At 52.0% G+C, this 27,643-nt stretch overlaps 4 protein-coding genes across 7 annotated transcripts in view; 3 read left to right on the top strand and 1 right to left on the bottom strand.

Moving 5' to 3' along the window:
• The first annotated feature begins 945 nt into the window (after nucleotides 1-945).
• On the top strand, nucleotides 946-17,414 carry LOC311436794 (platelet factor 4-like). Of its 3 annotated transcripts, XM_084519269.1 has the most exons (7): nucleotides 1,006-1,077; nucleotides 1,190-1,236; nucleotides 12,231-12,285; nucleotides 12,909-15,603; nucleotides 15,803-15,932; nucleotides 16,483-16,566; nucleotides 17,061-17,414. In XM_084519269.1, exons 4-7 carry the CDS (start codon nucleotides 15,504-15,506, stop codon nucleotides 17,071-17,073), a joined length of 327 nt encoding a protein of 108 aa, XP_084375395.1. In that variant the 5' UTR covers nucleotides 1,006-1,077; nucleotides 1,190-1,236; nucleotides 12,231-12,285; nucleotides 12,909-15,503; the 3' UTR covers nucleotides 17,074-17,414. The 3 variants fall into 3 exon arrangements, with proteins under 3 accessions (XP_084375396.1, XP_084375395.1, XP_084375397.1); XM_084519271.1 differs by lacking the exon at nucleotides 12,231-12,285 and having other exon boundaries at nucleotides 1,011-1,077; XM_084519270.1 differs by lacking the exons at nucleotides 1,190-1,236; nucleotides 12,231-12,285 and having other exon boundaries at nucleotides 946-1,077.
• A 736-nt stretch (nucleotides 17,415-18,150) lies between these two features.
• Nucleotides 18,151-19,220, top strand: LOC311436795 (alveolar macrophage chemotactic factor-like). The gene is made up of 4 exons (XM_084519272.1): nucleotides 18,151-18,230; nucleotides 18,490-18,619; nucleotides 18,778-18,861; nucleotides 18,956-19,220. Exons 1-4 carry the CDS (start codon nucleotides 18,167-18,169, stop codon nucleotides 18,978-18,980), a joined length of 303 nt encoding a protein of 100 aa, XP_084375398.1. The 5' UTR covers nucleotides 18,151-18,166; the 3' UTR covers nucleotides 18,981-19,220.
• A 197-nt stretch (nucleotides 19,221-19,417) lies between these two features.
• LOC311436793 (C-X-C motif chemokine 2-like) lies at nucleotides 19,418-20,769 on the top strand. Its single transcript, XM_084519268.1, has 3 exons — nucleotides 19,418-19,551; nucleotides 20,043-20,178; nucleotides 20,390-20,769. Exons 1-3 carry the CDS (start codon nucleotides 19,488-19,490, stop codon nucleotides 20,541-20,543), a joined length of 354 nt encoding a protein of 117 aa, XP_084375394.1. The 5' UTR covers nucleotides 19,418-19,487; the 3' UTR covers nucleotides 20,544-20,769.
• A 2,767-nt stretch (nucleotides 20,770-23,536) lies between these two features.
• The window catches only part of CNOT6L (CCR4-NOT transcription complex subunit 6 like), a 31,305-nt gene continuing 27,198 nt past the window's right edge, over nucleotides 23,537-27,643 (bottom strand). For both annotated transcript variants that reach the window (XM_084519262.1, XM_084519263.1), the window contains 3 exons: nucleotides 27,441-27,643; nucleotides 26,872-27,080; nucleotides 23,537-24,337 (listed from right to left, as the gene is read on the bottom strand). In XM_084519262.1, the coding sequence (XP_084375388.1) occupies nucleotides 24,223-24,337; nucleotides 26,872-27,080; nucleotides 27,441-27,643 (527 nt within the window). In that variant the 3' untranslated portion in view covers nucleotides 23,537-24,222. The remainder of the gene's footprint in view (nucleotides 24,338-26,871; nucleotides 27,081-27,440) is intronic.

Here is a 27,643-nt window from a genome sequence, read left to right as displayed (position 1 = left end):
TGCTTTATTGTAGGGCTTTTCTGCATAGCCTGCCACAAAGCAGCAGAGATAGTGAGAAACGACCTCTTTTGCAGCCTGCAGCCTCTTAATCACTGGCAGGGAAAAGCAAGCTCAAGGCTGCGTATCTGCTGAAATATTACCGAGTAGGGGAAATCTGTCTGCAGAGCCCCGTCAGCACTAAAGGCCGTGTAAAATGGGTCACTGGCAATGTGTAAGCAAAGTACATGTAAAAGGAGAGAGGAGAACCTGCCATTTATGTTGTTTCAATTCCTTGAGCACACATTTAGTGTTAAACTACTTTCTCACTTGAGGGATTGGCACATGCTAAAAAGAAGGGAGAGAACAGCAGAGCACAAAGGGACACTGCATGCTTCTGAAAGAAACAGTGATCTGCTATTACATTTGGGAATTTGGAGAAACGTGTTCTCACTTCACTACCACTTTACGGAAGCAATTTTCTACACGATGAAGAAAACTCATCATGCACGTGTAGAGTTCCCCTAGCATCCTGTCCCTTGTCTGCAAAGGTAATGCCCGGGATGACCTTGCCCCTGGCTGGGAAGGTACAGCAGCACTCTGCTGTCCCAGCATTTGGGACGATGCGGTGGGTTCTACGGTAAAGAAAAAACGTGCTCTCCTCACAGGTCTGCCACTTCTGCAAACTCACAGAACTTGTAAAACTTAGGCTTGGAAATGACTGCGGAGAAGGGATGACAAGATTTGGAGGGAAGTAGTCAGGGGGTAAATGTCCTAAACTTGCTTCTGTCTTCTTCTGATTAGTTTGGCTCAGCCTTCCCCCTTGGTGCCAATCACCAGGCAGCTGAGAGAGGCACCAAAGCCTGCACGTGCTCACCTCACCTGCCTTGACTCCTAGGTGGAAGTGCCTCACCAGTGCCCGGGCAGCCTACCAGATCCTACCTGACCCAGGTGTAGCGAGTCCCTGCTGATTGCAAGAAAGCTGCGGCCATGTTTCTTAGCAGAGAGGCTTCCAGGAGCAGAGCTGCAAAGCACAGCTGAGTTGCAGAGGAAGCAGGCCTCTTGCTTTTACAGCTCCTGACAGGCATTAGACTTCAATATGTGAGTACATGCAGTTTTTCCCATTGTTTCACAAGTAGTTTTTGCTGGTTGTTGCTGTTTAACTTGACTAGGAACTTCTTTATTGACATGCCTTAGCTCTGTCTTCTTTCAGATGCAATTAGAAGTGTCTCTTTGCATGGTAGGGGGCTTTTCTTTCAGGTAGGTGTTCTGAGGTATGGGGTGTGAGGTGGTGCACGCTGTCCTTGGAAGAACACGGACTTGTTGGTGTCAGTACAACTCAGTTCAGAAGCAGTTGAACTGAAATTCACCATCTGTGAAAAAGTGTTGTGATGATACAGTAGCTCTCAAAATGTTTGAAAAGGCACTTCAGGGAAAAGCAGCAAAGGGTCTGTTTTCTCTAACTAAGTCAACACGAGAAGCACACGCTGGGGAGAGCAACTTGTACTGGTTTTGAACCCACAGCAATAATCTTTGGGGTTGCTTTTGGCTTGTTTTTTCTGGGCACAGATGTGCTGTAATGTATTTTGTATGTCAAACAAGGCTTGGCTTAGAGATGAAAGCAGAGGAGAAAGAAGGGAAGGGATGAAGGAAGGAGGGGAGCCAGTATGCCTCAGGAAATGAATGGCCAGACAGTGGAGAGCCTCACGTTGATGGTGTGGTCTTTGGGCCTCTCCACATCTGTGCCCCAAAGACTTGCTGAATTTCTGGTTCCAAGGTCCCTACGAATTGCAGGAGTCTCTTCATGTTTTAGAAGATTTGTAGAGGAAATATGACCACTTCAAGGGCTTGAAACTGCATCCTATTAAATTAACAACTCGTCAGCTTGATGTGCTCCTTTGGTAACTCCTAAACTTTCGACAGTTGGGCAGTTTTTTCCCAATTCCCTCCTCTGTAAGCTGTCAAGTTAGCCTGCCTGCAAATGAGCTGCCTGGCACAGAACACAGTAGCCCAGATACCAGCACACTGACGCACCACTGCTACTGGCTTGTAGCAGATGCACCCTTTGCAAACAGCCCCTGGGAGCAGAGAATCTGCTGAGAACACTTCATGAGAATTGTGTTGCGCCCTCACGTTCGCTGTGGAGAGAAGGAATGACCCTAAAAGTGTCCGTGGCTTTCCATCTGAAACTTTGCCATAGTGTCTTTGAACCAACCTGTCTTGGTGAACGAGATGCATACAGAATGGGGGTTTGGGGTTGGGACAGTGGATGTTCTTACTTCCACTGTAAGTACTCATAACTTGAAGTAAATTCACAAACACGTAAGACAGCTGGTGGCTACATACCCTCTCAGTGAGAAGCGTGATGCGCACAAAGCTGCTGATGGGTCCCAGGCTCCTTCCAGAGTGAAAAAGGGAAGGATGTTTGGCTCTTCTTTGTGACTAATTCTAGAATAAACCACAGCTTCCTCCGTGTGTTTCAAAACATAAATGAACTGCGAAGGTCCCGTTTCCTTTAGGGTGCAGCGACGTAACTAGCCTTTCGGAAAAAGCTACCACATCTCAGAAGTAAAAACGGTGAGGAGCAGGGATTTCGTTGACAGCAAACTCACTCAGGCTCATGTAAAGACCTGTTGCTTCCATAAGCTGCTGCAAGGTGCTGCAGAGGAGGGGGAAATGCCGAGTGTGTTTGCAATGCAAGGTGGGGAGGAAGTTTTGACACCGTAGTGGTAGGTTTGGGGTATGCAATGGCACACGACTGGCATTTCAGCAGAGCTCTGAAGGGACTGATTTGTCAGGTACCCAGTTACAGAGGTGCAGGACGCTCGCTGCATGTCCCGTGACCAATGTCCATCATTCAGGAGAGAATAATGAGCTTTAATTGTTCCGTCTTTCAGATCTTGTGTGTTGGAAGACGTCAGGAGGCCCTTTGCCAGGGTTGGTAGCAACCCTGAAGTACAATTGCTTATTCTGGTTCCAGGTAACACAGGGCAGCTACCACTGAAGAGGAGGATTTTTCCGTAGGTGTGGTGGAAACGTGGGCTCCCTGCCTGCAGGTTAGTCCGAGGTTAGGCAGGATGGTGACTAACCTAGGAGAGGCTGGGGGAGCAGGGTGTGAGTGTGCTGCTATTTCTGTGAACACCCTCGAACCATTCAGAAAATACCTCCGGGTCTCGGAAAGTGAGGCAATACCACCAGGAAATATCAGCTGAGTAGGAAAAACAGCTGTGACCTTGTCGATGAGAAACTGGTGACAGCCTCAGTCTCTGTCTGTCTGACAGCTTGGGAGCGGGGCCCAGGTGTGTGATCGGGCTTTATGCACTGTCTCGGACTCACTTCTTGCCTCCCAAACACGTATGCTGGCAAAGCCTGTCCTCCTGCTCAGGAGAGCAGTCTGTCCTCGGGCCAGGCTGGTGTTGGACCTGTCCTGGTGAACCCTGGCCTTTTGTTGGGACAAAATATGTTCCCAGCGTGTCGGTGGCTGAGAGACAGTCGTGCTGCCTGGCTGGCTTTGACTTGGGAGGCACTTCCCAGGGATGCCTTCCTCGGAGTGCCAAGGAGAAGTGCTTTCGGATGCAGTCCTGGGGCTGAGGCAGGAAGAAGTCCTTGGCATGGCATTTAGCACCGTGACCTTTAAACTCTTCCCGTGGCTTATTCAGCTCGGGCACAGAAGGCACTCTGGGCGAGGCAAGGCTCGGTGTAAATCTGTTATGAATCACACCTGTGGTGCTGTCTGCTGCATTACGTGGCCTGCTGGTCCCACACGCCGGGCTGGGGGCAGGCACGCGTCATCGGCCTTAGCGTGACACATGGAACAGTTGGGAGAGTCCGCTGCACTTGTGTGCAAGTGCTCAGTGAGCGCTGGAGCAGATAAGGCTTCCTGTGCGATAGGTTAAGCATTAAACATTGTTTAGCTATTAGTTTTTTATGTTTTGTTTTCCCAAGGTGCTAAAAATCCTAGCTTCTGAAGGCATTTGGCATAGAAATGCGTTTTACCCGCCCTCCCTGTAAGGCTGCATCACTCTCCAGTGCCTTTGCTTTCCTCTTGTCGCTGGCTGGAGGATCTCCCTGGAGCAGGGAGAGCCAGGACCAGGTGATGCTCAGCCATAAGCCTGGTGGTTACAGCAACCGGCAGCTGGGACTGAGCATCACGCTGCCCAGCTGATGGTTTGCACAAAGCCTGGGGAAAATGCTGCCCCAGCTCCTCATTGCCCTCCCGTGGCTGGCCAGAGAGAAGTGGTTACGTGCTCCTGTATCACAGCTCGTCTTCCTGCTGAAGTGTTTGTTTGGTTTACTCAGTAAGCCTCCACCTGCATCACTTACTCAGAAGTCCTGACTGTTGCAAAACAAACACTGTGCAAAACTATTAGCTCATGATGTGTCACTACCTGCTTTTTTTGTACTTTACAGGGGTAAATTGGGGGCTGGAGTAACTTGGTGGCTTCATCTCATGACATTTACAGGCCTAGCTGGATGTCAGGGTAATAGCACTGCTCCTCTGCCTCCTCTATCTCATCTCCAAAGTGTTACACTGCAGGCTTCTGGCTGTGTTCCTGTTCAGTAAATCACACAAAGCGTGTCTATTGGATGCAAAGCTTCCTTCCAAGCAAAAACCCAGGCAAAATTAGTAACAAACTTCATTTTGAGCTCCTGAAAACTTCAGTCCTGCTCCTAATCCTAAAGAGGAGCTTTAGGAATCATGAAAGCAGAGATCCCCAGCGTGTGCTCACCAGGCAGGTAAGCACAAATGCACGCTCAAAGGATCCAAGCAGGCAGTCTGGTGCTCCAGCTGCTCCCAGGGGAAGCCTCAGACATGGGATTTCTCTACTTCTCTGTGCTACACACTGGCTTCCAGTGACACTAACAGGTTCCAGATGTTCCCAGGTGTGCAGCTAAACAGTAACACTCCTGTCTCAGCTTAAGCCTAGCCTACAGACTTTCCAGTGAGGAACACAGCCATTGTATACATATTGAACAGTCATTACACGTGGACTAGCTTTTTTGTGCTTCTAGCAGAATTCCTAATAAATCTAGCTGGACTGGGAAAATAAATAAATACAAAAAAAAAAAAAAAAGCCTGGCAGCATACAACATGTGCAGCTTGTCAGACTAACAAAGGGGGTTCTGCACAGAGGTGCCTTTCATAAGGACAGGCATCCCCGTGGTCATCCACAAGCCTGCTGCAGCTTGATTTGTAGATAACAATGTGTCTGGAGGATGGTGCAAGCTTTTGAAGAGCAGTGCAAGAGCTGCTCTCCTGCCTGCTGCCCTTCCAGCCCTGTGTTTCCAGTCGCAGAGCACTTTGCGCAGCAACATGCAACTTGAGTTTCCTCACCCAGCTTGCTGTCGTTCTCAGTAACTGAGGGACAGCCCTAAATGAGGTGGTGGCTGCAGGTTATTTTCCTCTCCTGCTTCATTACCCTGCAGCCAGCCCCGCAGCAGTGCGGGGGATAGAGGGCTTTGCTGCCTACATCTCCTTCTCCTGGTCTTTCAGGGTGGTTGCTGCTCCGCGTAGCAGTCTTCCAGCAGATGGTCCCTTTACATTGCCGCAGGGGCTGTAGGGTCTAACAGGCATTTCTAGATTTCCAGGATGCCTCTCTGCCTCTCCCCACCCGAAAACCTCCCCTGAACAGTGTTTTGCTGCAGAGCATCAAGACGAGCCAGTTCCACAGGTTGCCACTGCTCTTGCCTGGGAACAGAGCAAAGATCTCTGACCTGTGTGCTCTGCAAAAGGAGGGCTGCTGCTTCCTAGCTCCCTTTTCCTTCCCCAGGCCTGTTTCCTCTGTTCATTCCTGCCCTGGCAGCCGGTTTCCTTGTCCTTCTCAGCAGCCTCCCATCCCCGTGCACCCTGGATGTGGTGCAGACCCCACCTGCACTGAGGTCTGACAGCACCAGGTGATGCCGTGGCGTTGGCCACCTCCAGCCTGCTTGCATCGTGACAGAAAGGAGGAACTGGGAAAAACCTTAAAGCTGGTGGGTCAGGAATACTTCTGGCAGTCCCCTTTCTTAAGGGGGCAGTGAAAATACTCCATGAAGTCCAACCTAACACCTAAAATAATGTTAAATCTTTTTACATACACTCAGTCTGCGTTGGCTGTAATCTGCTCATCATCCAGGTACCTCCGTACATCACAGACGGTATGAAAGCCTCACTTTCTATTCCTTTATTTTTTATTTTTCTTTCTGGCAGCTACACTGCGAGTGTCTGCTGCTCCCTAGCGGCACCGAGCCCCCAGCCTCGCAGGGACCTTGCTTTCCAGCAGCTTTGCACATAACGCTGGACACACGGGCATGGGGCAAGTATTGGGGTGTGCTTCTCTGTTTATCCCCTCTCCTGGCATCCACCACGGGCCCCTGCCCTCCATGAGTTACTGGGCTGTGCATCTCACTCCATGCAGCCGTTCTTAGGGGCTTTCCTCAAAAAAAGCTTAAATGCCTTCATATAAGAAGGACAAAACTTTCTGGCCATCAACACATGCGTTTCACAAACTGCTCGGCTGCAGTAGGTGTGCCTGAAGACTGGTGCCATGGGCTGAAATGGTGACCGTGGCTCTGACATGTAGGGTTTGGGGTTTTTTGAAAGGCAGCATCAATCCAGTGGGGTCACTGCAAAGTGAGAACCCAGCTGGTCCTTTTTTTGTTGTTGTTGTTGGCTTGTTTAACAGAGCTCACTTCTGCCCTTGCAAGTCTCAATCCTGTATCTACACGATGTGGGCACTGAAGCTGCCTGCGTTCCCCTGGGAGAAGGAAAGTCCCTTGTTTTATGTTGAAGTCTTGTGTTATGTGGCCACCTTGTTTCATGTGGGAGAAATACCTTTCTACACGCCTCCCTTGTACACTGCTTCAACCTCCCACACAGCCAAAACTGCTGCTGTGTGAAATACCCACATCTGCGTGCCACAGAGGCTGTTAATACCCAGTCAAATGTCCTCAGAAAGGACTGTGGAAAAGAAAATGTCCTGTCCTGGAAAGGAAAACCCTTTTCTAGCTTTAAAATCCTTCTGCCCTGGTTCACCCTTTCCAGTTTCTGTAGTGTGGACACTTCTCTGCTGTGTTCAGACTTTTTTTGGGGGACAAAAACTAGTTATCCAGTGAGCACAGGAAAGAATTACATTATCCGCTAGCCTGTGTTTCAAATGTCAAACTTTGGCTTACTGAGATTCAGTCCCTTCGTGTCCTCGCGTGGCCCCCATAGCCCCTGCACGCAGCGGATGTATACGTCAAGGAGAAAGGTCGCAGTGCTGAGATGTTATTTACAGGGCAAAGCAACTGAGAAATGGCAAAAGAGAAGTCAGCTTCAGAGATGAAAGTGGAATACAGCCAGCGACTCGTTAGAAAAGTCAGTAAGGACAACCAGGCAGCCCGCAGAGAGAGGAGATGAAATGTGAGTTCGAACCAATCTGCTAGCAAATAGTAATCCTCTCATAAGCACAGATCTAAAATACAAATCCCAAATACAACTCCAAACCCTATCCATGTAACAGCCCCATTTGTCACAGCAATGTGCAACAGCTGCCTCTCGTTATTGGAAAACCTACTTTGATATCAGACCATAATCAGAAAGATTTGCTTTTTCAGCTCAGCTTGGGTCACGCCATGGTACCCCTCCTCTCTGAAACTTACTTCATTTGAAGCACAGATGTTACAGATCCTCAGAAGTTTTTTTTTTTTTATATTGTTGTTTGAACAAGGAAAATAACTTTGTTATTATTTTTTTTTTTTTAGCCTCTACATCAGAATAGTTGAATTGTCAAAGAATCCAGGTTTTCTGTAGGATGGTATTTCTACTTTTCTTCCAAGCCGTGTGTGCATCTCCATCTTTCCTTAGCACATAAAGGGAAAGAAAAGGCTGTTTTCTGACAAATCTAGGTGCAGGCGAGGGCAGGAGCTTATCTTGTGGATGACCTGTAGAGTGCCTTTAACAGGAGAAGGTGATAAAATATTTATTGAGACAGATGAAATAAATTTCCCTTGGATATCAATTATGTCAGACTGTCGGAAACACTGATGTTGCCTCAATTAGGAAATGAGTAAGATTTAATGTTTAATTATTAATATTTTATCATGGTGATTATAGTTATTTAGTATTTCTGCTTCAAGAAAGGCTATTTCCCAGTTGGGGAGCTCTCTGCAATGCTCTGAGTATCTCGTTATGCCCGAAGGCACCAGGAGGTGTCGGGGTGTGCACGCTCCCTTGCTGCTCACATCTCTGCTCCCTCCCTGCACCCAGTTCAGCCTCTGAAGTGCTTGACTTTTTTTTTTTTTTTTTTTTTTTTTTTTGCTTTGGACAAAAAAAAAAGATTGATTCAAGTGACTAAACAGCAGGGTCACTCCTTTAACGAAGGTATTTGGAGATGGCTTTCTCCCTTTGGGGCCCTGGAAATCACCCGAGCAAGTACCACTGTAGGCAGAAGAGTTTCCAAATGACTTCGCTTTCAGCACTTGCCTTTGGCTCCAGGCCTTTATGAGCGCACCTTTGGTGACCATTTTGCATGGTTAAGTTTATCAGACTGGAGAAACACGACACATCTCAGTGCCCTGTTAAATCTGCAAGCAGGCAGCAGGTCTATCTATAATGTTGTAAAGAATGTGATTGAACTCCACGTCTCCAGCGCTCAGCAGACACTGCACCTCTTTCCCCTTTCTATTGCTCAGCCTCCAGATAAGCCTTTCACTTCGTACCAGCTCCATCAGCAGCTTGGTTTTGGAACACCATCTGCATTTATGTGTGACTCTATGATATAAAGCCACTTGTTACCAGTGTCCCTGGCCTTTCATGGCCTGAGGCTGCCCAGCACTGAGCGAGGCACAACACCTATCACACAGGTGCCTGTACTGACTCAAACATTTTGACCATGGATGATGTCTTGCAGAGGCTCAAGGCAAAACCACATGGCAAGATACTGGGTTCCTTCTTACTTGTAAACATTTCTAAGGTGGGAATGAACCTCAGAAAGCCCAGAGCATGCCCCGTGTACTGCTCCTGTTTGAGTAGCCCATACAGCTGCACCGACACAGCTGGTGGCCTGGGTCCCTTACCACAGGCCGGGTGATTTTCCTCCAAGTAGCCAGAGTGGGCTTGGTTTTGCTACCAGGCATTTCACAACAGGTCCTCGTGCCTCTCCTGGGAAGCTAATCCTGGCCTTTGTGGGCTTCTTGTACTCTCTAATAGCAACGTACCTTCCTTCCTGTTCTAAAAATACATCCGCATGCACGTGTGGGATTGATGTGCTGATTGTATAGAGAGCTGAGTGCTACGGCAGGCTGGTGGCAAGCGGTATAGGTACACCAACAAGTATAGCTATTGCCTAGCTTAGTGCCTTCTACCCCAGCCCAGGGACACTAGTGTTTCAGTCTGGATCACCAGGTATGTTTTTTTTGGACCAAATATCCTCAGTATTCCTGCTTCCCTCAAGAGCATGAACTCAGTTGCCTTCCAGTGAAAATAAACCATGAAGCTCACCAAGTCTGGGCCAGGTCAGTCCACAGGGCCAGAGCAGAACAAGTCAGGAATAAAAAGCTGTGCCAGGAACCTGGTAGCATTAAATTTAACGCTTGTCAGAACAGGACTTTCTGGGTGATGATGGTGACAAAGTAAGGAATCCACCTGTGGCTGCGATTCGAGTTTGCATGTCCACAAATAGCAAGACAAAAACTGAAATCCCTCTCTTCTGAAGGCTGAGATGAAACAGGGTGCTTGCCTCCTTGCTACACACGCATGAAAAAAAATCAGTCTGGTTGGATAAAAACTGCTTTTCATCTATTTTCCACTTGCTTGGCTAATGGGGCCAGACAGCCGTGGGCTCAGGCTGGGAAACCTTTGTGGCGCAGCAAAACCCCAAGCCAGGAGATGCTCTGTGCCCTGGCTGTGACAGGCAGCCACCCGAGCCACGAGCAGGTGGGGTACGAGAGGCAGAGGAGACGTGCAGATAGCTTCAGGGACGTCCTGGATCCAGCCCAAGGCCGTGCCCTGCCACAGCTGAGACTTTTCAGGCCATATCGGTTCTCAGGGCGTGTTTAGCACGCAACGGCTGAGATAAAAGCTGAGGAAAGATCAAAGCTGATTTCATGGTTTCATGGGCTCGTGCTTCTTGTTTTCACTTTCCAGTATCTCCCTCAGCCTTTCCTCTCTGCGTGCGAGCTGCCCTCTCACCCACCTCGGGAGGCACTGCTTGGGGCAGCCTGCACCCCACCGCCCTGAAGCAACGTTGGGTTATTTTAGCTGCGAGATGACCCTTTCGGTATCGTTTCTCTCAGCTGGGGAGGTTTTAAGTCCCTTGCAGAAGTTGGCCTCAGATTTCTCCTTCTCTGCTGAGAGCAGCTCGAGGTGGCCGTGTCGGCTCACGGGGCCTGAAGTGCTGATTCAGGGGTGCTGGGTCCAGCCAGAAAGTGTTGAGAAGGGGCTTTCCAGGGCCGGGGGGGGGGGGTGCTTGTCCCCCAAAAAGACATTTGTATAGCAGCAGTGTGGTTCCTTCTCCGTGGAGACTTGGATTTCCCCTCCTTGCCGTTTTTACTCGCTGCCAGAGAACCGTCGCTCTCACTGGCTAGGTTTTTTTTTAAAGTACTTCAGTGGGGGTTTGCAGGTGAAAGGTGGGGAAGGATCTTCCCCTGGGAGAAGAGGTAGGGAGACACCTGGCAAAGAGAAGGTAAGGAAAGACCCTGAGATGCTAAGTGGACCTCAGTGAAAACCAGCTGTGTGCTTTGTGAACTTTACGGGCAGGATGGGTAAATGCAGCGTAGCTTGGTGGGACTGGAAATGTTGAGCTGCTGCAAGCACCAGACGTGTAAACGCTGCTTTGAACAGATGGAAAACAGGAGAAACAAATGTCATATGTGCTGTGGCAGTCAGCCCCGGATAGTCTGGGAAGAAACGGCTGACATCTGTAGGGAAATGAGTCACGGGTGCAAATGTGAGGCAGAGATGTGCCACTAGATGCAGGGGGCAAGCCTCCTGTTGTGGCCGAAGAGGCTTTTATGGGGCTAGGAAGCAAGTGGTGCTCCTCTTCGTGCGAGGTGCCTCTCAGTGCTCCTCCGTACGTCTTCAGCTTTCCCTGAAACAGGACAAGCGAGCCACGTAACCCCGCTGCTCTGAGTTTCCAGCCGCTCCCCTGGCGCACCGTGCCAGCCTCAGGTGCTGGAGCACCCTCGCCACGTGCAGCACCTTCCTCCGTTCCAGGGGTGCCACCAGGCAAGCCTCGCTTATAACACCCGGGCTGGCACTCCATTGGTCCCTCCGTGTCGCGCTCTGACTTCGTTTCAGCTCTCCATTGCCCTGCTGGGGTCGGGGTCAGCCCGGTGCCCCCGCACAGACCGCTAACGGGTGCGCCCTGCACCTGCGGCGTCTGCACCGCTTCCTCCGCGCCCGTCGCATGCAAATGTGCACAGGGGGTGCTCGGCCCCTCGGCGGGGCTGCGGCCACCCAGGCTCGCTGGTAGAGCCCTCGGGGTCTGCTCCCACTGCGTGCAAGGCAGCCCGCTGTGCTTTCCCAGCGTGTCTTTGAGGAATGGCACTTCTCCTCTGCTCAACCTTGGGTTAACTTCGGGTTAACTCGGGTGTAGGGCTTTGGGCGCTGAAGCGCGGGGGTGCTGGGTATTTCTCCTGCACCCTTTTCTGGCTACAAGTGCAAATTAGCAGGCAGTCTGGGGGTTTTCTGCTGCACTTGCCCGGTGTTATTTGCATCCCCGGGGTGGACGGACAGCCCCAGAGACTGCCCCTGTGCTCAGGCTGGGTGGCGTGCCCTGGTGCGCTGCTGAACGCGTCCTGTGCTTTCCCTTCAGCAAAGTCCTCAAGCAGGCCAAATAGTGAAGCCCTACTTGGAAAGATACCTCTAATTTTAGGTAGGTTTTTCACCTGCTGGCAGGTGTGATTGCACCTCTGGCTTTCAGGAGAACAGAGCAGAAAATGAGACCTTGTTCATTGGCACATCCACGTACCTTCACTCTAGGACAGCAAGCGTCGGCTTGGTATGTGGTTGAATGACCTAGCTTTGGGCTGCTTTTGTTAGAATTTCTCTAGTTTTGGTGCTCTCATGTTGAAATTTCATTTCTGTACCTGGAGTTTGCCTCGGTAAGCGCTGACTATTTTGCATCTGAGCATAAATAAAGCTCTGCCAGCCTTTGGGGCTGGCTTGCAGAGGGCCAGGCTCACCCAGTGCTTTGGGGGAGCTCAGTTGTTCCCTTCCCCTGGGCTGTGCCGTTGGGTCGGTGTTATGTGGGGGTAGATTCAAGCTCCTGATTTTTCTGCTTTGCTCCCAGTTAGGGTGGAAATGCCCACGAGTTTTCTAACCACGATAAATGGGAATTGAAACAGGTGCGTGTGCGACTCCCTCACGTTTCAGCTGAAGGTATCTCTACATCTCCCTCTGAAGCAGGTGACGGACCGCAAACCGCAGCGGTGGCAATTCGCTGCCGTTGGGGTTTTCTTAGGGGTACTTTTTTTTCCTTCTTTGAAGCAGTTTTGGTGCCTCACGCGAGGGGTGCTGGGTTGGGAGGGCCGTGCTGGAAGCACACTTTCACTCCCCACAAGTGCAGTGGGTTTCAGTGCGGCCGAGAGGCTCCAGCACGGCTTCACTCACCACAGACGTTTTCAACACAGTCTCCAAGGGACCCTTACCTGCTGTCCGTGGGGCAGGATGCCCGGTGTCCCCACCTCATTTCCATCAGGGTTGGGCTTCTGTTGCACAAGGTGATTTTTTTTTTTTTTTTCCTCCTGGTTTTCTTAGCTCAGGTCGCTTTCTCGCCATCTCCAAAGTTACCCCCTTACTGCAGACCAAATCCTTGCTCTGCCCCTGGCTCATGGTTGTGGGAGTGCTGTGACAGGTTCTCCTCCCTCATCTCTTACAGCGTGTGAAGTCTCCAAGAAGACAGCTTTCTTCTCCTTGCCATAAACACCTCACCTGCTTCCCCTCTCATTTCACGCCCTCTGTTTTTCAGTGCCTTCAAGGAAATCGTTGACCTTGGAGAACCAGCCTGAGGCCTTCTCTATCACCAAATTGTGTGTGTGAAGCTGTTTGGTGGCTGCAGAAGCACAGCAAAGCCGCCGAGCAGAGCGCTGCTCTTCTGCCACACTCATGTCCTCAGGGAGGTGTCTGTACCACGTCTGTGTAGGTGCCATAGGAAGGATTTTGGGAGGATCCACTGGATTGAAAATAATAATAATAACAGAACCCATAAATGCAGGCGAGGCTTTGATTTGAATCAAAGGTGCAGCTGCTGCAGAAAATGCAGAAGCTGCTGGGATATTTCTGACGAGTTTCAGTTGGTGATGGCACGGACAAACGCACTGCTCGAGGTGCCAGGGCCGCTTTGCTGAATTACTGGCAGCCAGGATGTGGTTGGTTTGAGCACAGTCATGGGCTAGATCCTCACCCTCCTTCTGCCTTTTCAGAATTACCGCTCAGCATGCACAGATCCTAGTGCTCAGCAGTGACTGCAAGCTTTTCTTCCACGATGTTTGTCAATGTACGCGTTAGTCATGCATGAAAATCACCACCACTACTACCAAGGCAGTTTGAGCGCCCTGGGATTACAGTATCTCCCTCAAGTTCTCCTTTCTTGCCGCGTCAACGTCTATTTCACTTTTCCTACCCAAAGCAGAAACTTCCAGCAGCTCAGGGCCCGGCAGCTAGGCAAATGTGTGCGGGGATTCACCCAACTGCACGGCCCAACGGGGGAAACCCAGTGGTGACTGAGCGAGAGCTGGGCTTCGCTGTGAAAATCCACATCTGGGTATGAATCAAGAGAACATGTCTGAGCAGGAGCTGCTGGCTCTGCTCGGTTTGTCTTCCCAGCCACAGGGGCAGTGACTGCCACTTGACTCCGGGGCCTGAAATCACCGCAGGGCTTGGTTTTGCTACTGAGCCATTCAGGACAGGTCGTGCCATGCAGGCTCTGGCTGTTTTTCTCCCCATAGTAAAGTTTCCAGGAGCAGGGCCAGGGATGCCCTTGGCCTAGGGACAGGGCAACAACTGTGGCGTCCCTGCAGCCTGGGGGTGAGCTCCTCGTTTTGTCCCAGCTCCTCGTTTTGCCCCCTCCTCTCTTCCGTGCTGCTGCAGGGAAAGTCATCTCCACTTCTCTCAGTTTCCCCCAGCAGCACCATGTCAAAGTCATAAACTTCAGAAAGGTTTTGAAGCTCTGGAGTCTCTGTAGTACTTCATGTAGGTGGATGATTCTCCCCTGGCTAACTTGAAGCCATCTCCTTTTCCCCTGGCCTTGCAGCAGGGCGGTGTCGTTCCCTCTGCAGGGCTTTGTGAACAGATCCTGGAAATTGTCCCTGGGCTCTGAGTTCAACTCCCCATTTTTGGCTTTGGTCTTTTGAACGAGATCTCTGCCAGATTTTTGCACCTGTCTCAGGGAAAATCAAGCCTCTAAGAGAAAGGAGAGTGGCTTATGCTCTAAGTAGAAGACTCATGTGGTTTGTGTTTTTTTTTTTTTAGTTTACTGTCATATTACTATATAAAACGCAGACGTGATTTGAAAGCTCCAAATTACAGCATTGCCGCCCAACCACATCATCTTTCTGCTGCCCTCTTCCTTCCTCCTCGCTTCCCTCTCATGGCTGTGTGTCCCCTTCCCCTTTTCCTTCCCGCCTGGTGACTTTGCCCAGAGGGCAGCCCCCGTCCCCCCGCAGCCCCGTGGTGCCCCATGAAGATGGATTTTGGGGCCGCAGGGGCTGAAAACGGGCCTTGCACGTCCCGTGTCAGTGCCAGCGATGCTGGCTTCATGGGACCAGCCCCCGCACACCAACACACGGTGCTTTGATCCCTGGGTTTTGAGGGAACCCTGTTTCAAGTGCCCCGCTGCTCTTCCAGCTGCCGTTGCCTGGCTCCCTCTTGTGCTTTGCTCCCAGGCCGCTGGTGTGAGAAAAGCTGCTGATAAATGCTCACCTCAGCACCAATTGAGGCATGCAGAGGGGTAGGAACGGTTTCCCTTCTGCTGGTGCCGCTGTGCCAGTCATCTCTTGCATTTCCTGGGTGCTTTTGCTGGCACAGCGAAGGGCTGGGTGGAAACGAGCTGCCAAGCTCTTTGTTCTTTTTCCACTGTACGGCGCTGAGCTTTTTTTTTTTTGCTGATGTAAGAGAGCGCAAAAATTAGCGTGGGGGATTATAGCCCTCAGAGAGAAATATGTAAATATCTGGCCGCCTCAAAACAAAACAAAAAACCCTGCTTACACGGGGCTGGGGCTCTGACTGTATTTTGGGCTCCTTTCGTGGTTGAGTAAATGCTGAAGGGAACGAATGCTGATGTCGTTTGTACAGCCCCAGCTAAGGAGAAAGGGTCGGGGGGCGGGAGGTGGAGATTACGTGGGGAAACCAAGCGGGCCTTCCACCCCCGAAGCTGCCTTTTATCGATAACATTGCAAATTTGGCTCCTGGCCTGCCTGCGGTGAGCCTCCGAGAAATGATCTCACCTCTCCTTCACGCTCTGCCTGCTGCGTGTGACGGCCCCGGCCCCGGCCGCCGCGTATCGGAGCGTGCCCCCCGCCGATAAATAGAGGGGTTTGTGCCGCCGGCTCCTCACACCGCCACGATGCACCCGGCAGCCCGGCGGGGAACCGGAGCCACCCTGCTCCTGGGGCTGCTGCTGCTGGTGATGGTGATGATGATGATGTCCCGCTCGGCCCATGCAGGTGAGCTTCTGGCGTCCTCACAGAGATACCACGGCTGGGAGCGGTCAGCCCGCCTCAGTCCTCGCTGCTTTTAGCAGGGGAAGGTGCCAAATCCTCGTCCTGCACCACAGGAGACCCCAGGCTCTCCGGGAGCTCCAGAGATGCAGCCTCTCTCCGTAACGCTTTGTCTCTGTAAGCTGCTCCCTTCTCTCTTTCTCAGCCATCCTGGAAGTGAACGGGAACCTGAGCTGTAGGTGCGTAAAGACAACTTCAGACTACATCAGCCCAAAGAGATACGAAAGCATTGAAATAAGACCCGTGGGAAGCACCTGCAGGCGTACAGAGATCATGTAAGTGCTGCGAGCTGCTTGCCGTAGCCGTGGGGGCAGAAAGCTGCTTTCTCCTCTGCTCGCGCAGAGATGCAGGGCCAGCACTGAGCGTCGTCTTCTGCAACCACTGTGCTTCTCAGCTTCCTTTCTGAAAGCTAAATCCTTCCAAAACTCCCAGTGCTTCAGGGCTGGAAAACTTCGGGTCACCTCTGGCGAGGGAAATGTATCAGAGCCAGTGTGCCAGAGGTCCCTGGGACACAAGCAGCTGCAGGGAGCACTGCTCACCTTCCCACCACTTCAGCTTCTGCAGAATTACCTCCCAGAAATGAGGTGCTGAAGCTTTAAATGAGCCTTTCCAAGCAGGGGAAAGCGTGATTTCCTAGCACTGGTGCTGAGCAGGTGGGGTGTGCTTGTGGGTTGTAGGGTGAGCCACAGCCAGGCTTTTCCTCCGCTGACCTACACCAGGTCCGAGAGCTGTGAATGGAAGCTGCTTCTTGCAGATCAGCTCCGGCTGTTCAGATCCCTGCCTCTGGAGGGAGCATAACGCTCATAGACACTCCTTGTGTTTCAGCATTAAATTAAGAACCTCGTCAAAAGTGTGCGTGAACCCCGAGGCCCCTTGGGTAAAGAAACTACTGAAGCGCATTGCGAGCACGTAAGTTGCTTTGCTGTAGCCCCTTTGGCTCGTGCCTGCAGTCCTGGGAAGAGCTGGGAGGAATGAGGGCTCCCGGGGGGCTGCTGGGGCTCTCTGTGGGGCTGAGGGACCCCATCCCGTGGGGTCACCCAGCGGGGTGAGCCTCGCGGTGCTGCCACCCCTAGGCTGTGCTCAGCGCGGTTTGCGTGCGGTGCTGCGCCTCCAAAAACATCTCGGGGGGGGGGGGGGGGAAGAATGTTTTTTGGGGAAAAAAATTGCGGCAGGAGCTGTTGTGAGAGTGCAATGGTGCTTCAGTGCTAGGCTGGGAAAATTTCCTCCTGCAGTGTGCCAGGTCCGAGGCAGAGCAGGGGGGTGGCAGGAGGTGGCTGTCCCTGCTGGGGACACCAGCCCCAGGGGAAACGGCAATGACCTCCTCCAGCTCGGGCAGGAGCTTCCTCCCCTAGGACCCGTTTTCTTCTGCCTTCACACATTTCTCCTCCTTCTGCTTTCTGCAGGAAGAAAAAATAAGTTTCCTGCTGAGGAAGTTGATGCTCAGAGCCCCGAGGCAGCCTGCCAGATGATGCACAGGCGTGGAAACCTGGCGGCTCCTCGCTCTGCCCCTGCTTCCCCCTTTCCCGAAAGCCCGAGCCCCGTGTCCGGCCCTGTGGCAGCCGGGCTGCTCCCTGCGCTCACAGGTGGGCGAGTGCTGAGAGGGAACCCCGCGTTGGGTCCCCTGCCCCTGCACTTTGAAGTCTGTGCTGTTCGGGGGCTGTTCCCACCTCTCTCGGAGCAACTTTGAGAGCACTCACCGACAGAGCGTGCGTCTTGTCTCTCGAGTCAAATAAAATCTGGGTTTTTCTTCTGTTGTATTTCCCCTGGGTCTTGCCCTGAGCCTAGTTTTGGAGATGCTCCGTGGGGCTTTGGTAAAAACTGTTGGAACTTAGACTCGAGCTTGCTTTCGTTCTGCACCCGGGGTGCTCTCTGACGGATCCGTGGCTGGCAGGCTGCAGGTGGAGCACTTCCACTGCAGGTCAGGGGGTGAAAACCCCTTTGGCACCAGGACGGAGACACACAGAGGCTTGTGCCGGGCAGCAGCGTCAGCTGGGATGGGTGCTGGGGGGGAAGAGCCAAAACCAGTGTTCCCAGAGCTCAGGCCAGGATGTGCCTGGTGGAGGGAAAATCAGCTTGTGGGGCACGGATCTCATGGCCCTGCTGCCGTTCCAAGGTGCTTCGTTAGCTCGCCTCCTGCCAATTCTGACTGTCCCAAAGTCAGTGGGGAATATTTTTTAAGTGCTACAGCTGGCACACCAATAGTGCCCGTGCAGAAGGTTAAAACACCCCAGGGAACTCCAGCTTGGCGTGGCTGTGTGAACTAAGAACAAGCGAGGGGGGAAACGACGAACGTTTGCACCAGACCCAGCTTCTCAGGAAAGGGAAAACAGCGCCGGTTTCGGGAACCCCACACCCCCCAGCAGCGCCGCGACCTCGGCGAGCACCCTCAGCGGGGAAGGGCGGCGGGCGAAAACCACCCGGCCCCGGGGCCTCCCGCCTGCGCCGCCGCACTTCTCCTATTTTCCGGCTCAAATAGGGGGGTGCCGGCGGGGCCGGGGATGGGGCCGGCATGGCAGCGTGGGCGGCCCTGCTGCTGGGGGTGCTGCTGGCGACCCACCGCCCTGGGGGTGCAGGTGAGGCCGGGGGGCTCCCCGTGCCCCCCTTCTGTCTGCGGGGCTGCCGGGAGGCGGGGGAAGGTTTTTGGAGGGGCGTCGTGCTCCTTTTCCAGGGGCTGAAATGTTTCTGAGGCTTTTTGGCAAAGAGGTGCCGGCACTGGGAGGGTTGGGGCGGGGGAGAGCCACGTTTTCCGGAAGGGGTTTTGGAGAGGAATGGGATGGGGGAAGCGGCCGGGGGTGCATTTTGGGGCGGTGTGTGAGCCCTGTGCCCCTCCAGCCCTCCTGGAAGCCAACGGCAACCTGAGCTGCCGCTGCGCCAAGACCACGGCCACCTTCATCCACCCCTCCAAGTACGAGAGCATCGAGGTCCGGCCGGTGGGGAGCAGCTGCCGGCGCCTGGAGGTGGTGTAAGTGGCTGCGGGGGGCGAGGTGCTGCTCCCCTCCGGCAGCTCCTGCCCTCCCACACCTCCCCTGGCCACGGGAAGCGCTGGGAGGGGGCTCAGTTCCCTGAGCCTCCCCCTGGGGGGCTGGCGGTGGCGGTGCCGAAACCCCGCGTGTCTTCTAGGATTAAGCTAAAATCCCTTGAGAGGGTCTGCGTGGATCCCAACGCCCCCTGGGTGAAGAAACTCCTGCAGGACCTCCCGAAGCTGTAAGCAGCCCTGGCACGGAGGGGGGGTCCTGGGAGCTCTGGGAGCCCTCCCGGGGTGCGCTCTTCACACGTTTTCCCCTTCTGCTGTCGGCAGGAGGAAGAAAGCTGCTCCTCCCTGAGGAAGCTGCCGCCGCCGGGACACACAGATGGGTCCTGCCCAAATCCGGGCAGCCCCCAACCTGGAGGTGCTGCCGTGTGATGCCCCACGGCTGTTTTCCCCCGTTTCATGCACCTAAACCCCTGCACGCTTCCCTTGCCCCCACCCCACAGTGCTGTTCCCCGCCGCCCCTCGACACCAGCAAGAAGCGCGATGTCCCCTCCAGCACAAGCATCCAATAAAGGTTGGATTTACCACCCCCGTTACCGTTCCTGGCGTCCCTGCAGCTTCGCTGGGTGTTTGTTGAGCCCGGCTGCGGGCCGCGGCCGTGCTGGGTTCTGCATTTCTCGGTGGCGCTGCGGGGCAGGGAGGCGCCTCGGGCCACGTGCTGAAGGGGGAAGCGACAGCGGGGAAGTCGACGCCGGGGGCGCGGGGCAGATCCTTTTCCCCCTGCGTTTCCCTACCCGCAAAATCCCCGCTGGGGCTGGCTATAAAGCATCCTGCCCGCGGCTCGGGGCGGGCGTCGAGGATGCGGCTGCTGCCGGTGGCGCTGGCCCTGGCCCTGCTCCTGAGCAGCCTGGTGCCGGGGGACGGTGAGTGAGTGTGGGGCCCGGGCGGTGCTGTTGGATGCGTGGGAGCTTCTCCGAGCTTTCGGATTCCTCCTTCTCCTTCTGGCAATCACTGAACTCAAAATTTCATCTTCTCGACCCGCCGGCTGAACCGAGGGTGTGCCCGGGGTGGGATTCGCATGGTGGGGTTAAGCTGCTTCTCTTCAAGGCCCTGGAAGGCTGAGCGCTCGGCGGGTGGGCAGGGAGCAGGTTCAGTTCTGAAAACATCAGCCGAGTTGAAGCTAAACCCTGCTAGATGCGTGGAAAGAGAGATTGGAAGCTCTCTGGGGAGGGATGAGCCTTGCTTCAGCCTTGTGCCTTCCAACGCCGCCTGCTTTTGCCCTTCTCTGCTGTGAGCCCCGCTAAATGGCACCGCAGGGGGACGGGATGGGGACTGGGGACAGCGGGGGGGGGTGTCCCCGTTTGTCCCCCCCCAGCTGGGGACTGAGCCCAGGACATGGGCTGCTGCGGCGCAGGGCTGTCGCTGGAGAGCCTGCTGACCAACAAGAGGTGCAAGTGCGTCAAATCGACCGCCCAGGTCATCAGCTTGGGGCTGATCCTCGCCATCGACGTTACGCCGCCAGGCATCCACTGCAGGAGGAAGGAGATCATGTAAGTGCCGAGCCCAGGGCCCAGGCGGTGCAAAAGTCCCAAAGCTGCCCCTCTCGGTACCCGGGCTGTGCTCGGACAAACCCCGTCCCAGCTGCCCTGCGACCCCGCCGGGGGGCTGGAGGGGTTTTCCCTGCAGGTGGCGGCGCGGTTGGGAAATCTTTAGGGGAAGAGGCTCCTGGCGGGGGGCTGAGCGGGTCCGGTCGCCTTGCAGCCTGTCCCTGACGAGGAGCAGGAAGGTGTGCGTGGCCCCCGAGGCGCCCTGGATCCAGCTGCTCATCCACAAGCTGACGCAGAGGAATGGCAGCAGGAAGGAGGCGGCGGCGCGGTTGCGGAGGGATGCAGAGAGGCGGCCGCTGGCCCCCTGACAGGGCCCGGGCCCCCTCCCCAGCACCCCCTGCCTCTGCCCCTGCCCCGCTACGATGAGAAATAGATGAGCAATAACCAGCCGTGGTTATTTATCCACCCATGGGGACAGCAGTGGTGTCACCGCCCCGCGCCCCTGCTGCTTCCCACCTTGTTCCAGCGCCCCCGCTGCTCCCCTGCGTGCTGCCAGCCCGCCCCGGGTGCCGCTCAATAAAAGCATGAACGCGCTCTCCCTCCTTGTGGCAGCTCTGTCCGTGTGGATTTGCACGAAAATCACCAGGACATCACAAAAATTTCCACCCCGGGGTGGTGGCCAAGGTGCAAAGCCTGCTGCCGATCCCGATGGGCTCCCTCCCGCCCCGTGCCTCCCAGGAACTGCAGCAGGAGACCGGCGGGGTTGCAAAAGGGCCATTTATTGACTACAGATGGAAGCAAAAATGCACAGGTGCGAGGAAACAAGCAGATATTCAGCCCTATACATCGCCTGTGAACGGTACCCAGTTTCCAATGGTACAAATAAAAAATAAAAAAGGAGGGGTGGAGAAAAAAAGGGACAGTTTGGGGCTTTGAGTCCCTTCTCCAGGCTGTCGTAAGGTTAAAGCAGGCAGGGCTGCTTGGCTCGGGTGTCTCCTTCTCTCTGGCTGGTCCCTGCGCAGAGCGAGTCCCCTCCAGGCCCAGCCCTGGCCCTGCCGTGTCCCTGCTGTCCCCCCGGCTCCTGCGACCTCCGTCTCTTCTCCTGCCCTGCGAGCTCCTCCCTGAGCAGTGGGGTACAGGGCTCGGGGGGCATGGCACATCCTGCAGAAAAGGGTTTTTCTGAGAGAGTGCCAAAATAGATCTTTTTGTACCAGTGGAGCTGGCTTTTACATAGTGCACAAGGATAGAAAACACAAATTACTGCGAGGAGGGAAAGAGAGAGGGGGAGAGACCCTCTCCTGCGTGCTCCTGATTTCAGGCCGGGCTGCTGTTTCCACAAAGCGCCCCGTAAAGCCCCTTAAAACTTCAGCGCGCCCCGGAGTGGCACTGCCCCTTCCTGCTTCTCCATCTGCGGGCAGTCCCACGTGCGGGGGGAGAGGATGTTGTGTCGCAGACAAAAGGGGAAAAAAATGAGAAAGAAAGACAGGAGGCTGAGCAAAGGCACCCTCCCGAACCAAGAGCTGCAGGGGGGCAGCTCAGGCCCCGGAGGGTAGGGGCTGAGGGCAGAAGCAGCTCACGCGGTAACACACGATGCGGTAATTAAAAACTGGAAACAAAGCCATGTAACGTCACTTGTAAAGACAGCCACCAGTTTTTTTTTTTTTTTTTTTTTTAATTATTTTTGCTTTGGAACAAAGACATAATACAGACAAATGCAAACTTGGAAAAACGCCTCAGTTTTAGGAACTGTTGAACAAAGAGGATGAGAGCACGGACCAGAATCACTCCGAACCTCGCCGCTAAAACGGGGAGAGCTCGTGCAGGCCAAATACACCGTGCTACTGCAGGGGAGGGCAGAGAGAAAGAGCCACATCACTTGGCATGCGTTGCCAGCAGTGCTGTGTTAAAAACCCCGCACCGCCGTGCACGAGCATTTCGCCACCCTGCTGGTTACCTTCAGCTGCGCTCCCAGGAGCTGCTCCTGGAGCCCTTCGTCCTCACACAGCCGAAGCAGCGAACTGCTGCCTCCACACACCCACTTCTCTCCTGCTGAGAGCTCTTTGAAGCTGCTGGTTCTGTCCCTTTGCTGTGTGTGCAGTACCTGTGCCTACCTCGTCAGCCCTGCGGTCTGAAGGTCCCTGCGCTCATCTCCCAGGAGAAAAGCAAACCCAGCGCAGAGTGGTCACAGGAGAAGGTCCCGCGCCACTCACAGCTGTGTCTGCAGCTTTATCATCTCTATACATTGTTTTTGAGCTTATTGAGCCTGCTAGGCTGCGTAGGGGATTGTCCCACTGCTCTTCCAACAGCCTGGCTTCAGTGCAGCAACCTCCTGCTGCTGGGCACGCCAGGGCACAGGCAGGCTCCGGAGCTTGCACAGCCTCAGGAACCCCTCAAATCCACCCACGGGCAACACCACCTGCTTCACTGGCAGCGAGGAAAGGGATTCTTTAGTTATTAGGGAAAAAAAAAAACATACAGATCCATTGCGAAAGTGTAATAAACTCTGGTGTAAAATGATGAGGGAGGGAGGGAGGGAGGGATGGCATTTTGCACCCTAACACCCTGGTATTGTCTCAGGAGGCTGAGGGGAGTGCCAGATGGGGATGTGCTTGGTGGTCATTGCACTGTTGGGCTACTTCTAGTGCAGGCAAGTGATTTGGCTTGGATAGGATGAAAAAAAACCTTTCCATCAACCCCGCTATGCTGAATTTCACACCAAAGGAAGGCTTGGATGCTAGAAGCTTAAAACACCTTGTGAAAAATGAAAGCTGCCCCTGCCTTGCTGGGATTAAATCTTGTCTTCAGTGCTAAGGGCTCTCAGCTGCTGCTCACTATGAGGAACCCTCCAGCTGGGAACCTTGATGGTGTTTTCCCAGCCTGGCTGGCCTCCAAAAGCCAAGCTGATGCACCAGGGTCAGGGTTTGGGAGCTGCAGCTGCTCAGCACCTTTGTAAGCCTGGCCTCCAGTTCAAGCACGGAAGCATGGAGTTAGGAGTCCTGGCAGCAAAGCTGGTAAGGTGGGAGACCTGCGGTAGGTGCTAAGAGCTTCTGAAAAGGTAAGGGTTCAAAGATTTTGGCTTTATAGTCCATAAAACAGGATAGCAAGGAGCTGAGACTAACAAGAGCTTTTCTGAAGGCTTCTGCAGACTAAACAGGAGTGGCTTCAAACACACAGAGACAGCTTGCTGACAAAATGACGTATTTTCTCAGTGAATGCCAGAAAATGACAGAAAAAAGCTTTTAACGAGGCAAATGGGAAGAAAAGCTGGTCTCAGAACCCATTGTGCCATACCTGACTTCAGCGAGTGGTATGCAAACGTTCGCACTCCTTACACCAAAATAAGGAAACAAAAATATTCAGCTACATTGTACAAAATTCTCTTTTTATATATATATATGTACACACAAAACCCCATAGCTAACAGATTTACCATATTGAATTTTAAAAAGTTGCCTGTAGAACGGTGTTGGATTTTTTTTTCTCTGCTTGCTTTAGGCAGTGCTGTTGCTTAGAAGTTGACACCAGGCACAGTAGTTTTGAAACCAAACCAAGACAGCGAGGAGCAGTAAAAGGCTTCGAGCTTTTTTTTTCCAGGCTTTTGGTTGTGAGGGCAATGCAATCTGTTCGAGGATGAGAACCAAGGGGCAGCGATGAAGAAAAACTGTTTATAGTTGGGGATATTTGGGTTCGTGTATGACTTCCCTCCTTCCCCCTTAGAAAATACCCTGCAGGACGCTGTCAGCATCCTTCTGGGTCAAAAGAAAAGGAGCATCACCACGTGGAGGATGTGTTTCAGAACAGCTTACGGCCCTACACGAGGCGTGCCGAGGGCTCTGTGTTCCCTCTCGTCTGGGAGCAGAAAATCTGCTCAGCTAGAGGAAAAAGCACGACCCCCTTACTGCTCCTTCTGCAGGGAAGGGGAAAATCCAGCAGGGGAACAGGGAGGGAGCCAGACGTGTGAACGGCACACAAGCATGCCCCCAGGCGCATCAACTGAAACATGAACGGAGCTTTAAACAGATGGTTGGTTATTTTAAACAGATTTTTTTAAAATCCAGAGGTTTTTTGCAACGTCTGGGAAAAGAACTTCTTAAAAATTGCACAGCGTAATGGGCTTTGCAAGGTGCATTTTGAAGCAGAGAAAATCCAATTGAACACCTTCCTGCAACAGAACACTTCAGTCAGTTACAAACCCAAGGCAAGCAGACCCTGCGCAGCTTACAATGCTCACCGCTCGGTGGTGTCCTCATCCCCCCCCTCTCCCACCCTGGTATTACAAAAGATTGTTGTTGGTTTTTGTTTTTATTAATAAACGGGCTCCTCTGCAGTTCATATACAATCATAGGTGAACTTTAAATTCCATTTTATACAAACATCTCAAAAAATATTGGGAGTGAAGTATGGTAGGAAATATTGCTCACGTTGCTAGTTCACATGCGTGTACGAAAGGAGGAGAATGGGTTGTTAGTGCATACCTCCAGAGCAGAGAACCCCCCGTCCAAAAAAGATACAGTAGCTGATTACAGAAAGGTAATGTCCACAAAATTAAGTTTTTCATGCTATTCTACTTTCCAGTACTATACTCTCAGTCACGTTCTCGATTTATCTGCATGGCTAGGTGTCGAGCGCTGAGGTATATTAAAAAAGAGATACCTGCACCTAGAGGAAAATCCGTCTTTCAAAAGGGCTTTTTTTTTGGTGCTGCACAAAGCAATTTATGTACATTAATTTTACCCAGCTATGATAGCTTCCAATTTATGTTAGGCAATAGATGACGCCTCCATTTTTAGGCACTTTTTTTTTTTTTTTTAAAGAGGGAGTTGTCATTTCGTTGAACTGATTTTTTGCATTTGTCCCACACCATCCCCCTCCCCGGCCCCCCAGCAGAAGTCAGGGAATATTTTCTACTCTAGGTCCAATTGTTTTTTGCTATTGATAATTTCCTATGTATAAAACGACAAAGGAAATGCATATTTAAAGAGTAGAGGAACAGCCTGACTTATCAGTTTTGCAAGACAGAAGATGGCTCCTTAGCATTTAAAACTGATTTAACAATTTCAATTTGACTTCTTTAAGTATACGAATGAGACATAAATATAGGCTATCAATCTGTTTAAAAATTTCATTCACGTAATGGAAAATTTTTTCATTTATTAAAAATATCACATTTTGAGACTAGAAACAGTAAAGTGCATGAAAAGTTTAAAATATAAGTTCAAGAAAATCTTATAGCAGCAAAAAAGCAGAATAAAGAAAAACTTAAAAACACAGACACAACCTTTTTCTATTACTGTGCCATTTTTTTTTTTAACATTAAGCAGCCAACCAATTCTTGCAGAAAATTGCATTAGGTTTAATGCCTCTTGAGGCACAAGGTTTTGAACTGGCCACCTAGAGCATAAAAAAGGAAGAAAAAAAAAAAAAAAAAGGATTTCCAACACATCTAAAGAGCATTAACAGTTGGGAATGAACCAGCAGCTTTTGAATTCAACCCTGACCGACGACAGAAAAGAAAGATTATTAAAAACATATGATGGCTATTTGGCAACTAGGGTCAGGAAAAATAATCCAAGGAATGATTGTGGCTACTGCTCTCTCCCCCAATGACAAAAGCGTCCCGATAGCTGCCTCACATGCGCTTCGGAGACGGAAGTAAGATCATTTCCAGTGGCTTTTTCCTGTACCCTAAGCTCAACCAGCTCATCCAAAGTTCCTCATCTTTGCAACTGAACTTCAGCAAAGGGAACCTAGAAGGGAATTGGAACTTCTTTGTTCTCAGCTGCTTGTAACTGCTTGCTTTAAGTGCAATTCCTTCCCACCCTCAAACCCTGCTCCCAAGCCATGCTGCTGAGCAGCGGGTCGTCCTGGCCTGCCGAAGCAGAGGGGCAGCTCTGTTTCACAGAGGCCGTTTGGATTCCTGAATATCTTGCCCAGAAGGGACCAAGTTCTTCGGAGCTCCAAAAAACAGAAGCTACCGTCACGTCTGCCGAGCAGGCGATCTACCATGGCATCAAATGCTCAAACTCAATCTTTGTGAGATGTATGATCATCGGAATTTCTGTGGTAAGCAGACTTATGTCAAGAGAATTTAGACCTCAAGTTTTATCACGGGTATTAAGCCATCTTTGGTTTTCTACTATTAGTTAAATAATGGGCAGGGCCACACTGCTAATGACTTAGAGTCGGGTACTAAGTGCTTTGCTAATGTGCAAATTTTATTTTGGATGCGGAGCTCAGTCTCCATTTTGGGTTCAAACAAACAGATTTTCTAATACTCTTCCTGCAAACCAGTCACTTCTGTTTTTGTTTTTCTTTCTCCTAAAAGGTTGGAGCGTTTTGCCCCATTCTGGAAAAAAAAAAAAAAAGCTTTATGTTTAAATACGTTAATATGTAACTTTTTAATCTCATTTGTCCATTTATAAGTGCAGCTTCCTACTGAAAAGAAAAAGCTTGCCAGTTTAAAAAACAGAATTAAATTAAAAACCTGGAAAGGGAATAATACTTTGGTTCCAGCCCTAGTGCCAAATGATACCAATATGCACCAAAATGTGCAAAATCTCATATCAAACACATAAGGAAAGGAGCTTGAAGAAGCAGCTTAAGGTTGGCCATACTTCACTCCTATATACTTTGATTTACAACTGTACAGGTCCATAACAACAGGTCCTTGCCCTCAAAGGGGCAGGGCTCCACTACCTCCTGTTCGGCAAGTGCACACCGTTGACAAGAGGCAGGAGCGGAGGATGGAGTTCGAGTTGTGTTAACAGTGAGAAGTGGTCTGAAGGGATGTGAGGGTGTGGACACCCAGTGATGTTGTTCTCAACCAGCCACTGAGGGTCCAAAGGCCCCAGGACACCAAGCACGTTCATGTGAGTGTTGGAATAGAAAATGTAGTCAATCACACCCTAGGGAGAAAGAGAAACATGACAGTGAGAACAGGCCTCGGTTCTGGCAACCTCAACTCGACTGGCTGCTCGCTGCGAGTCACGGGAAGACGCACGGCCCTGGAATCAGGGAAATCAAAGCGCACGCCACTTCGCGCTCAAAGCACTGCATCCGTTTTCGTTAAGTCACTGGCCAGAGCCAGGGCAGAAGCTTAAAAACGCCAAGAAATCAAGGACTTTTGTGTGGTAGGAAAGCGTCCAGCAAGTGTAGGAGCCAGTGAAGAAGCACTTACAGGAACAGAGAGAAACGGTCAGAAAGTTAAGACAGCATCCTGGGGAGACCAGGTCAATGCCTGCCATTTCAGAAAAATCGCTGCTTACTTTGAAATCAAAAGTGTAATTGGTGTAAGGCATCAAGTTGTTTTCATAGGCGCTCTTGAGTTGGAAGCCATGTGTAATTCTTCCTTCAGAAGCCCCGTTTTTCCCATTGCCGCTGAAGTTCATGAGACACTCGTTGTAACGCAACTCCTTGAAGTCCTTGTGGTTGTCAGCTACTATGCCATTGCTTAAGTATTCCACTACAC

This window comes from Aythya ferina (assembly GCF_964211825.1).
Source record: "Aythya ferina genome assembly, chromosome: 4".
Taxonomy (NCBI): domain Eukaryota; kingdom Metazoa; phylum Chordata; class Aves; order Anseriformes; family Anatidae; genus Aythya; species Aythya ferina.
The sequence above is the reverse complement of the archived record's forward strand: the minus strand, read 5'-3'. Positions and strand labels throughout refer to the sequence as shown.